General features: G+C 35.9%; 1 protein-coding gene across 1 annotated transcript in view; it reads right to left on the bottom strand.

The window, feature by feature from the left end:
- The window catches only part of PDE7B (phosphodiesterase 7B), a 303,303-nt gene that overhangs the window by 32,195 nt on the left and 257,617 nt on the right, over window positions 1–13,491 (bottom strand). The window contains exons 4-6 of the mRNA XM_063096619.1: window positions 5,301–5,452; window positions 3,288–3,351; window positions 1,258–1,353 (exon numbers count right to left, since the gene is read on the bottom strand). Of these exons, the coding sequence (XP_062952689.1) occupies window positions 1,258–1,353; window positions 3,288–3,351; window positions 5,301–5,452 (312 nt within the window). The remainder of the gene's footprint in view (window positions 1–1,257; window positions 1,354–3,287; window positions 3,352–5,300; window positions 5,453–13,491) is intronic.

Below are 13,491 nucleotides of genomic sequence, written 5' to 3'. Positions count from 1 at the left end.
ATGCTGTTGTCAAGTCTTTGCATTCCTTACATGTTCTCTGGGTTCCAATATCTCTATCTACCTCTTTAAACAGATTAAAATTATTTGGCCCTATTCATGGTCATTACTTTACTCAATCAATTAAAATACAATCAGCTTGAGGTTATTTGTGTTTCTGGAAAAAAGGCATGTTGTAGCTGGTTTTAGTATTTCTGCTGTGCCACGTATACCTTTTATTAAGCAGGTTTATTTTATGAGTATTTAAATCCTGGCTCTATCACTTTTTATCTGTATTGGGCACATGACTTAACCATACATTTCCTTCTCTATAAAATGGGGATAACAATAGCTGTGAACTCAAAGTGTTGCTCTAAGAATTAAATGTGTTAATATATGCAAGTCCTTGGAAGAGCTCCCAGCAGATGGAAGCACCACATAAGCCAGGTTGTTGTGGCTGCTGTTATTGTCATTGTCACTGTTGTCTTACTCTTGATGGCATTGAGTTTGCTTCTAAATTCAAAGCAAAGACATATGGCAAGTTGAAGCTAGAAACATGCTAAGTGGCAGAGGGAAGCCATTTGGTAATTACAAATATTCCCTGGATAATTCACTGGCAGATAAATAAGAATATGCACAAAGTCAAAGAAGAACTAAGGCTGCTTTTTGATAAAGAGTGATGGCAGAGTTGGGTGAAAAGACAGTGGGCTTTCAAGTCAGACTGGCAGATGCTTGGACTGAGGTTCTACTGCTTACGAGCTGTTGCACTTGGGCAAGTAATGGAAACTTTTTGTACCTCTCCTTAACCGTGAGCCAAATAGTGATAATAATGTCCAAATTGCAGAGTTGTTTAAATGGCTAGAAATAATTTACCAAAAGTACCCTGCTCATAATGAGTGCTACATAAATGGTAGTTACTATTTTTTTAAAAGGCCTGTTGAAGATTTTCACCAGCTCATTCTCTGATGAGAATTATTTGAGGCATACCCTGCTGGGGTTTTGTTAATATGTAAGCAGATCAGTATCTGTTTTGACAGCTATATGTTCTTGATGGTTTTCTTTATGTGGATTTAATCTATTACAAACATAACTAATCAACTAAGCATTTTTTCAATGATTTAAAATGGGTAAGCTATATTTTAAAATTAAGATGAGATTATTTAAGGTTAATTTGAGGTCTTTATCCACCGTGCTGTCGTTCTCGCCACTTTATATTAAAGAGTATTATGCACTGCTATTATTCATAGAAAAAAGGGTAGAAATATGGAAAAAAGGACTTACCTAAAAATCTGTGCAAGGTCACCATATCTAACTTGAAATGGTGAATGAGTCCATGGGTGTTGAAGAGGTGGCACAGAAGTGTTACCAGGCTGTTTCCTATGGAAAACAATCACCTGCTTTAACTCAGTTTTAATCACCACTAAAATATCAAGACTAACAAAAAGATCCAGTCTCTGTAATAGTTTCTCTGATAGAATCATTTTTCCTTTAGATTTGAAATTTTTCAAGTATAGAGGATATTATTACCATTTTCTGGTTTTAAGTTTTCTCTTATTAGCTGACACTTTCTTCCTACACCAAGGGCAATGAAAACATTAAGAGTTAGAAGGAATCTGCCCACTGAGGTGTCAGGGACACACACACACACACACACACACACACACACACACACACGTGTATGTGTGTGTATATGTATATTTTTTCTAAGACAAAGTTAATGACCTTAAGTCACTTCCAATTGACTCTTACATTTACAAGGGTATCTAAACCACAATATCAATATTGCTTAATAGTCATAGCCTGTTCTTCATCCTGTGGAAAATTATTTAAGAGGAGATTTGACTATGAGATATTTTAGAATTCAAGCCATGGTGAATGCAAAATTGAAGCTATAATAACTTGCAAACATTCAAGAAATATTGTGTATTTAAGAATAATAATTCTGAATTTTAAAAGCATTATTGAGTTTATGTAAGACTTTGAAACTGACCAAGAAGATGACTGAGTGTCTTAAGTGGAAAAATAGGTGTTGCCTAAGCACACTCTTCCAGGGTGCCTAATTTTATGGGTTCCTGCAAATTTTACGGTGTTTAAGCTATTTTACAACTCTCTAAGTCAGAAATAACTAGTAGCATTGCAAATGATTCTTGTCCATGTACTTGCAAATGAAATTACTCAGGTAATACAGTTGATTTCCCCCTCCTAGTTTTGCAGCTATTTATAAATTCATTTCAGCATTTCTTACTGGTTATATACGTTTGTTTCTTTGAATTTTCCTTTGAACTATCTGTAGCATCTTACAAGATCTCTAATTAATTGAGTTAAATAAAGCATTCGATGTGTTTATTTTATATTTCTATGAGAGTCATGATTATACTCTCTTTTAAACAATATCACTTAAGTTCTTTTGTTCACAGGTAATTTCATTTTCCAGTACCCATTTCTCAGCTAATTTGAGCCAAATGAAATGTAAGATTATATGATCCATCCCACTATGATCTAATTAGCTTTCCACAGTGTAAAGGTCCATTTCGTGGTCTTAGGCTACATCTCTCTCAAGTGCATATTGTTTATCAAGTAATAGAATGGTGAGAAAACCATCTGTAATGAACTTTAAACACAAATCTTGTTGACAATGGGACATACAAACATCAGCATTAAATGTGATGTCTTTCATTGGCTCCCTAAGCTCACCAGTATTTATTTAATGGGTAGATGAAAATATGATAGGATTTCATTATTTTCCTAAGGAAGGAATTTATAGTCACAAAAATTTAAAAAGTGAAACCATTGGTAATGCTTACTTTTCCCTTCAGTTGCAGCCTAAGCTTTTACATTCTCCCCCCAGAAATCATTTTCTTTTGATGACAACAAGCATATTTGAGCAATAGCTGCAACTGGGCAGACTCAGCTCACTTAATAAAACTGCACGAGCACCCTGCCCTGCAAGAATCAGGATTGATCAGGTGTGATTTTGTGTTTCTAGTTTTCATCGACTAACAATGAACTTCCTACTTTTGGATGTGGCCAAAGTATTCTGCAGGGAAAGAATCTAATCTGTGGTTTCTGCATTCCTTTGGGATCATCAAGGTCAGAAGGAAACTTGCCTTAAGATTCTAAGGCCAAATTAAGTTCTTTTTCTTCATCTGAATTAATTTTCCCTTGCCCTGATTCTTCTTGAATGGCTGTAGATTTATGAAAGTGGAGAAAGGAAAAAGAATAACAATGTTTAAAAATAAAACTGTTTTTTATGAAATTGATCCCACTTGATGATGTAAATGTATTAGTGAGAATTCTTTTGGGTAACTTACCATTTGTCAAGCGATCAAACAAGAAGATGTCAAAATCCCACATTCCCACTCTGGAGAGCATATGCTGAAAAGGCAAACAAAAACCAGCACTCAAATGAATCATACAGGGGACTCAAACATTTACTCTGAGACATAGTGAATTTAACAATTAAAGATTTGAAAACAGTGGAATACTACTCTCTATGTACAGCTTACATATGTAGTAAAACAAACTTTAGTCTACTCACTAACAGCACTGTTCAAGTGGACAGGCTCCGGAGTCAAACTGTCTGGTCCCATGTTGGCCACATTTCTCGGTGGCTATGGGGCCTTGGGCAAACTCCTTAACCTCTCTGTACCTCAGTTTCCTAATCTGAAAAATGTGGCTGATAATATTATCTACTTCATAGGGTTGTTGTGTGGGCTAAATAAGGTAATGTGTGTAACGTGCTTAGAACTGTGCTTGTTCATAGTAAGCATACACATTAGGTTTCTGTTAGATTATAGTTCCAGCAAAGTCTCTGCATCACTAACTACTAGACATTAAAGGGAGGAGGTTTACAACAAATTTTTATAAAATGAAGTGAAAATGGTTGCTGAGCACATTGCTCTGCTCAGCGTGAATAGAACGTGACAGTCACCACTGTAACAGGAAACTGAAGAGTGGGTGATTGAAAATATTGCATAATTTAAAGACCTACTGTCCAGTGCAGGCTGATTACCCTGTTTTTCTGTTTTAGAGTGCCCCATGCTTAGACTTAGACGGTGTTAACTCGACGTTAAAGGCAAAATTGCAGTTGTTGATTTTATCCTGAAACTGCACCTCCTCTTTTCCCATAGCCACTGCCTCAAGGCAGGACCAGCTGCCCTCCACTCCCTGCCCCTGCACAGCTTCTCTGTGTCCTATGAGATAGTCTTGGCGTGGCACACACAGACCTTCACAATGTCCCAGAAAAATGAAGGGATAGTGTGTTATTTTTGAGGTCTAGGTTGAGTGAGCCTTCTGTTCAAATCACACAATGCTAAGGGCAGACCCAGGACTTGACCTCTGGTATCTGGACTTCCAGTGGACTGTTTTTCCACATCTCGAGAAAGGTGATGTTGAGAGAACATCACCTTTCTCGACATGTGGCTGCTTACAGGAGAGACACCAGCAAGAGTGCTCTGGCAGTGATGCTCCAGTGCTGGGAGATCTTGGTCTTGCTCTCCTCTCGATGAACAGGCAAAGCAAACAAACATTCACCCACTCCACAGGCCTCGGGTTGTTAGTGATTTTTTTCCCAAATGAAGAGAATTAGTTCTTCTGACATTACTTGTTCATTTCATTTCTAAATAGTATATACTTCTTAATAGTATATAGATAGTATAATGTATAATGTTACTTAGCATGTAAGCTATAAAACACTACCTTTGACCCCTGTTAAAAATGGGGCAGTTTATTCCTGAAATTGAAATTCCTTTAGCAGTTTGAGCTAGAGATAACCTATAAATGTTTTTTTAGATTGTCACATATTAATTTCCACCATCAGTCAGATCACCGTATTGCAAAAATAATTATAAAATTATTAAATATTATTTGAATAAATATAGAAATTATAAAAAGGATAATGCATTGTATTAGTCACCTAAGGTGGAATTAAGAGTTGATGATCATTGGGCTATTTTCAGTGTAGCTATTACAATAAGATAATTTAATGGATTAAAAAAGGTAGCTATTCCCTCATTTAGTAATCTACCAGTTCAAAATTTTACTTTATTTAGTGTTGCACAAATATATTTCGCATGTTTGTAAAGATGAAAATAGCTAGCATGTGCTAAGCATGCTTTACTTCATTAATTGTTGCATTACCCCTATGAAGTGGGTGTGCCAATTAACTTCATTTTATATTTGAGGAAAAAGTCCAGATGTGTTGAATAACTAGCCCAGAGTTACAGAGCTCCCCAGTGGCAAAGTAGGACTCAAGCCCAGCAGCTATCACTGAGGAACATGCTCTTGGCCATGGCCTACTGTGACCAGAGGGATAACTAGCTTACCCTTGCTTGTCCAAGGTAGTCTTCATCCAGCAGGTGGAGAGGGGCTTGTGGTATAATTCCACGAAGCAGCCTCGATGCATGGAAGTATCTTTGAAAGCTTAACAGTCTTTTCACCTTTTTCTTGGTGCCAATTTCTCCTGAGTGTGTTGTATCTGTGGAAAGTAATCAAATTCAGAAGTTTATATATTTAAAAGAGAGCCTATTTTTTCCATTATGAGACAATATAAAGTATTAGAAAGGAGATAAATTTAAAAAATGCTCTCACTACTTTCTTAAATATGGTCAATTTAACTCTGTATTTGAAATTCTTCTAGAACATAAATGATATTTCTTATATATTACATTTATTAATTGTCCAGATATATCTGAATGTAATTTTGGAAGACATGGAATACATAGTAAGTGAAATTTACACACTTCTGCATGTATTTGAAATGAGAGGTTATCTTTTTTTCTGCTGTACTGGAACTGAGGCCCAAAAACTTAGACCAGTTTCTCATTCTATACTCTCTCTAGTCTGATGAACTCTTTCACATAGATTAGAATAGTGTGAGTACACCAGGCAAGGCATGAAGAAAATGCTTCCTAATGTCCCAGGAACATCATTGGCAAGGGAATCAATAATCTCAGCACAAAAGTGACATAGATGCCTTTGACAAGAAGCAGAGAGGGTATTTACTTCCTAATGAAGAATATTCCTTTTTAATGGTGGCCATCAAAGTCTGATCTTGTCAGTGGAGATATTTTAACACTCATGTCACTAGTGCCTTTCAAAACTTGACTGTTGACATCACGACAACTGTCCAGAAATACCCCAAGCACATTATTTGAAGGTCTGTCAAGGTATGTCTTATCTCATCTGAAATTATATGAGTCACTCTAGGGCCACATAAATGATGTTCGCTGCCAATTTCTGATGTAGATTCAATTTAACAGTCTAGTAGGAAATTGTACAGCTCACATATAAATTAATTTTGGTTTCTATCATCCCCTCTCTCATCTCCTTTTTTCCCCTATGGAACTCAAAATCACAGAAGCAGAAGAAACAATGGATACTTCCCTTCCACCCCCCATTGCAGTGAATAATCACAATCAGTTTGTTACTTAGGTTGTATTATACATGCAAAGGCATAATTCAGGGTAGACAAAACCTACTGTTCTCTGGCAATGCTGCCTAGTATTTTCATTTAAAAAATAGATCTAGAATTCATGAGTAGAAAGAGGCAATCAAGTACATATGCAGATAAGTGAAGTACAACTGAGGTTGTGTTTAGGCACATCAACAATAATGATGCCATTTGTGGACTCCATTCTACTGGGGATTCTCACTCATTTCCACGCATTTATTAAATTAAAGTACAGGATAAAGTGCTTCACTCACTTATTAAAAAAAATAATTGAGTGCCTACTCTGGGACAGGCACTGTTCTAGATGCTTGATGGGATCCTTCAGTTCTAGAACCTTCCATGAGCAAAATCAAGATCCCTGCCCTCATGGAGCTTACACAGAGAAACACACAATAAACAATAAACATAAAAAATAAGTAAATTATAAAATGTGTTAGGAGGCGAAAAGTGTAATGGGGGAAAAGGAGAGCAAAGAATGGAGGATCAAGAGTTCTGTGCTGGGGTAGTCAGCCCTGGCCTTATGAGAAGGTACAACTTAATCGAAACTTGAAGATGAGGAAGTTGTCCAAGCAGATATCTGGGGCAACACCTTCCATGGAGAGGAACCAGCTCGAATAACTACCAAGTGTGGGAATGTACCTGGGTGCTGCCATGAGGAAGGAACAGCAGGAGCTCAGTGTGGATGGGGAGGACAGGAAAGGGGAAAGTGAGTGTCTTAGGGCAAAGCAGGGCATGAAAATGACACAGGGCTCAGTAGGCCATGGTAACACTGGGCTCTATTCTGAGTGAAATGCGGAACCCCTGCAAAGTTTTGAGCAGAAGAGTGATATGAACACACTTACTTTAGAAAAGGACCACCCTAGCTTCTGTGTTGAGAACAGATGGTAGGAGCAAGGTCTGATGCAGTAAGACCCATTGAGAGGCTACTGAAATAATCCAGGCAGGAGGATGGCTGCTCAGACCATGAGACGGCAGTGGAGGGAGTAGAAATGGTGGGGGGATTCTAAGAATATTCTGGGTAATCCAAGTTTTTGGACTGAATAACTGGAAAAATAGAGCTGCCACCACCTGAGATGAGAAAGGCTTCAGGTGGCCAGGTCTGAAGTGGTTCAATTTTGTGTATGTGGAATTTGGATGTCTACTGGAAATTCAGGTGAAGATGCCAAGTAGAAACATAAGTGGATGTACAATCCAGAGCTTAAGGGAGAAGACTGGGTTAGAGATAAAAAATTTGAGAGCTGTCAGATGAGATTACCTAGGGAGTAAGTGTAGATACAAATGAGAAAAGGCTCAAAGTCTGAGTTATGGAGTACTTCAACTTTCAAAGGGTGTGGGAAGGAGTAGGGAAAATTAAAGGAGGAGTATCCCCTGAGAACAGAGGAAAACCAAGAGATCATCGTGTCCTGGGCCTAGTGAAGATAGTATTGCAAGAAGGAAGGTGTGGTCATCAGTATCAAGTAGGTCAAGTGCGATGAAGACTGAGAGTTGACCATGAACTTAAAAGGAGCACATTTCACAGTATGCCTAGAAGCAAAAACACCCTGGTAGCAACGAGCACATTTAGCACCCAGAGTTTGGTTTTTGAATACGATTTATTGATAAAAGGAACCAGACCACCTTGACTGATTCTAAGACTGAGACAGGAAATGTACAAGATGAACTGTAGCATCTTATTATGCCAAAAAATAAGAGAGAGCTTGAAAAATGATGCGATCATTTAAAAATTACTAAAAAGGCAACTTTAAGGGATCTCTCTGAGCATATACAGGAAAATTTGGGCCTCACAATGAATAACTGAAGAATGAAATATAAACCATTGACTGAAATAAGAACCAATGAATCCATACTGAGGGTAAGCAAGAAAGTAAATAAATAAGGAGAAGGGAAAGCTCTTCCTTACAGAGTATACCAACCAATAAATGTAGAATAAATAATAGAGCTGAAAAATGACTATTTGTAGTCATTATAGTAATAACTGATTCAGGCCAGAATCATTAATGGATACTCAAATTAATATTAAGAGAAAGTTTAAATAACAGTAGGATAATTATATAATATCAAAGCATCCCCCCACAGATGACTTATTAATGGGAGAGGGAAAAATGGATAGTTTTTTAGTGGACAAATGTAGAGGGGGCACCATTTTCACTGAATAATTAAACTTAACATCTTGTAATCAAAGTTAACCAATAACGGAAGAACTGACATCATGCACTTCCTAATGAACTGTACCGAGGACACAGCATTATGTGTGTAATGTTCCTGCCCCCAAAGCAAATCTGACTCCAATAGACGGGAAATGTCAGAAAACCCTCAAACAATCAGCCTCTTAGAAAATGTCAATGTCACGAAAGACAAAGCCCCAGGTATGTTTCATAATAATGAAATTTAGACACGATGAACTAAATGCAATGCATGATCCTGAACTGGATCCTGGATCAGAAGAAAATTTCCATAAATGACATTATTAGGAAAATTTGTAAAATTTAAACATAAACATGTATGAGATAATACTACTGTATCCATAAATTCCTTGAATTTGATAATTGATCTGTGGTTACACAAAAGAATGCTCTTATTAGAAAAAATGTGCTGAAATATTTAGAGAAAGGGGCAGGAAGTGTACAACAAATTCTCAAGTTGTTAAGACAAAAATATGTAGCAGTAAGGCAAATATTGCAGAATATAACAAATGGTGCATATGGAGAAAGAGTATATGTGAGTATTCTATTCTTGCAAATGTTCTATAAACTTGAAATTATTTTATAACAAAAAGTGCAAGAAGAGAGAAAATGGGAAGAGAGAAATTTGAAACAACACTAAATATAGACAACTTTTTAAAGGAGTTTTACTACACAGAAAAGTAAAGAAATGTGTTCTGTGTAGAATAAATAAGTTCTTTCAATAAATAAACGAAAATGAAATAAATTATTGTTCTATAAGGCAAATCTAAAAGGAAATATTCATATGATAATCTATTCCTTTTTTTGGATTCTATGAAAATTCTCCTGTTATAAAACACTAAAAGAAAATTTCCTGTGTAGCTGAGAGTATGCCTTTATTTACAAAAGAGAGTCAGAAGTGAACAAGATAACCCTGATTGATGGAAATATGCTACAAACATAGCAAATTGAAATTACACATTATTTCTTTAAAACTTCCATTTAGCTTTCCAAGTAGTATAGTACTTTAAGTAGATTCAAAGTTAAGATAATAGCATTTAAATTATCTATGGTAAATGAAGATGATAGGAAATAATGATTACTATTCACTAAAATTACAATTTTGATTAAAATATGACTAAACTAATGATGCTGTGAGCAGGAGATATTGTTTAGATCCATTTTTCTTTTTAAACCAAAGAAGAAAACATTGAGATTCTCTTCTTCCCCACCTATTTCTTTTTACTCTGTAGTCAAATGGGTAATAGTCCGCCAACATGATAGAATGCAGATCTCTTTTGATCTTTATTTAAATTTTTGATTTTCTTTTCCTTGTCGATTTTTTGGTCTTAATTTTGATTTTTGAAAATATTGCTATAAGGTATGATACATCTTGATTACTCAGTTATTGGTACCCTCTTAAATTTTGAGCCTGAGGCTAGTGCCTACCTCCCCTCACCCTAGTCCCAGCCTGTTTTGTATCTTTGGAGCATAAGCTCAGATAACATAAAGAGATGTACAATAATGAAACAAAGCTAGCCTGAAAATCTTCTCATAGTTAATTTTTTATGATAGCCTGTATGTTAAAAAATGTAGCATGGAATGTCATTCACCATGAGGGTGTTCAAAGCTTTTGAACAAATTGGTGATCATGATGTGTATTCTTTATTTGTGCACTTCCAGACTTTCTGAGATAGATAAGTAGATATCTGCCAAGTTGCAATATTAATTGGTGCCCAATATTTTCTAAAATACCAAGGCAAGCCATTATTATGCCAATTTGCACTTCTATCTGATTTATTCTTTAATTAACAAGACAATGATTCAATAATGTTGTTAGATAGCCCTTTACAAAAATAATAGTGCTTAACTTTCTTATTTGAGGACATACATAAAGCTAAATGGAAAAAAATTCTCAAGGTAGCTCTCTAAAGGAAGAGAATGTGCAACAATGCAAGAAAAATAAATTTTATTTAAACTGTATATTAGTAACTTATAAATCAAGCATCATTTAGGGAGCATTTTGTGCTGTGTGAGATAATGAAAAACTAAGATATAAGAAGCCAAAGATAGAGTTGGGAGAAAAAAGTCCATATAAAAAACAATTTGTGACCAGAGGGAGAGAACACTCCTTGGGCTACAAAAGTAGGGTGGGGAGAAAAGGGGGAGGGGGAGGAAAGTTGGGGATAATTGGGTGGGGGACACAGGGTACAAATGCAATTTGTGGTAATGGGTATGCTGCCAGTATGAATCTGGCCCTCACATAATGGGCACAAGCGGTGACAATCAGCTTTGTATCTCATGAATATTCATAACCAAACAAAAAAAATCTGTGAATAAAGCACCATTCTAGAATAGTAATAGGTATTGCTTTTTAAGTACTGAAATGTATTATACAATTACTGAATAGGCTATGACACATTTGTTTCCAAAGAGACTTTTATTGCATAGCTAGTATATTTACTTTGATAATTAGGGATACAGTGATATGCATTTCTTGACAGAAGTTTAAATAATTAGTTAAGCTAAATTTTACATATAGCTTAGCTAAATTCAGCTTGTGAAAATCTAGGAATTCTTAACAATATGCCTAGGAATGAAGTGCTAGGTTTATTCAAGACCTTTGCATAATTAAAAAATCATTATTTAAAGGTATTCATAGTTATCCTAATCACCCTTGTTTGGATTTTATTGTTTTATGGTTTCTAAATTCTCATTAGGAATAGTTATAAAAAGGTGCTCCAGAATGTTTCATTACCCAATGCGTGTGAGCATTGAACCTAACTGTGAAATTCACTTTCTGTTTGCTTGTTCTTTTATGAACATCACAAATATGTACATATTAACACATTTTTGCACCACTTATTTACTAATTTTAGTGTTATAAAGTTTGTATTGGCACTGTTGGTATGGTAATTTTTATAATCTTATAAGTCGGGGTTGTTTTAAATGTGAAAAATCTTAATAAAAATTATTTTCATTTATGAGTACCTTCTCTATGGCGTATTCTCTTTATAAGGGCTGATAAATTTTGGTACTAGGAGAAACCTTTAAACAAAGAATAAATATCTGGGATTTTAAAAAAAGCTATAAGTACACCCATATGATAAGGCTATTTCTGTCAAATATATACCTGGTTCCCTGAACAAGGGGTATATCAGTTGTTTCCCAAAGCAGTATAGTTACTGTGGCACAGAAGGACACTGAGGACAAAAAAAGTCTATGTTTAAGTGAACAGAACTGTCCCTAAGCAAACATGGAGATCCAGCTACATAAACCGAATATCAGCCCTTTTGAGCATTAGGCCAACTGAACCTCTTACATAATGTGTTATTCACAAATGCTCTACTCTTAATAATTATTGTACTCATAAAATTCCTTTCAGCGTTAGTAGCTATTCACAGGCTTTGTTTAGTCTTCTTTTATAGGGTTTTAAATATGTCTCGTACTGTAGAGTTATTGGTGTAAATGACTGTTTAGATCCCAAGATCAGAAACTATTTTATTAAACTTTGTAAACCCTGGTGTCTAGTGCATAATCTTACACATAATGGAAATTCAGCAAAAAATTGTTGATTTAACTTGAATAAATTCTCTCAATTAGTTTACAGAAACATCATCCTCAAGTGCCCTTTTTAATAATAAGCCAGTTTATAAAGCGCAAGATGCTAGAACTTATATTTTTGTTTTTAAAATCATTTTCTCAGTGAACTCAAAAATGGAGTTCCTGGGCCCAGATTGCCCCGATACTGCCCTTTGCTTCTATTGACCCCGCTGTAACACCCTGGATGGTTGCACAGTTCACTCTTATTCACACTTCTGACTTTCTTATTATGCTGTAAGGCCCTGGAGACCAGATTCCTGTTAGTTTTCTTTGAATTTCGACAATATCCTGCAAGTTATAGGTGTTAAGATACATTTTGACGGAGTTAAATTACTTTCCTGATGCATGCATTCTAGTGTAAGTTCAAGAATGCTGGACCCTGGGGAATCAGGGTGAAATTGCAGTTTTCAATGTGCAGCTTTATTTTTGTCTTTTTGTGACCGGCTGCACCGCGCTCAGCCAGTGAGCGCACCGGCCATCCTTATATAGGATCCGAACCCGAGGCGGGAGCACTGCTGCACTCCCAGCGCCGCACTCTCCCGAGTGCGCCACGGGGTCGGACCTTAATGGGCAGCTTTAAAAAGATGAGAAAAAGTTAATTGGTTTGATTTTAAGTGTTTTGAAGCACAAATAGCAAATTTACAGCATAGCTCTTTCTCTCTTATTAACATTCTACTAGTTCAGGATCCATGCAAAGGTGGAAGGTTAGTGGAGTTGTCCAGGATGGCAATTTTCTTGAGAGCGGTACAGGAGGATTTCAAGATTGAAGCAACATAGTCTAAGTAAGGTGCAGTTGCCCTGTAGACATAATATTTAAGTAGACTATTTTAAGAAATGAAAAAATAATTAGTTAAAGAGGTTGTGTGTAGGAAACAGTATTGAGAGATTTCCAGAACTTACACTGTGAATTTCTTCTATAGTGCTCATTTCAACTTATTAAACACTTCAATTCATTTTCATGCACTTTTAGCAAATTTCATAATTTAGACTTGGCTGTGATGATCAGTATTTAGATAACCCTTTTCACATTTTAGCATCTCTAGACATTAAAGTTTTCATTAATTCATATAAAGAACCAGCTGCCAAGAAACCTTTAAAAATGAAATACTATGTTTCCCTCAGCCTTTCAAAAATCATCGGTGGTCATAATGGTCAAATTTGTTTATTTCTTCCTGTGTATAGTCAGAAAATGGTGGGTAGAAACTGATGACAACCAAATACATTATTTGGTCCATAACATCATCAAGTGGGGAGATGTTCTCACATGGGTGGACATACTTTTAAGACAAAGTCATTACA

The sequence above is a fragment of the Cynocephalus volans genome, chromosome 5 (assembly GCF_027409185.1).
Source record: "Cynocephalus volans isolate mCynVol1 chromosome 5, mCynVol1.pri, whole genome shotgun sequence".
In the NCBI taxonomy this organism is placed as follows: Eukaryota; Metazoa; Chordata; class Mammalia; order Dermoptera; family Cynocephalidae; genus Cynocephalus; species Cynocephalus volans.
The sequence above is the reverse complement of the archived record's forward strand: the minus strand, read 5'-3'. Positions and strand labels throughout refer to the sequence as shown.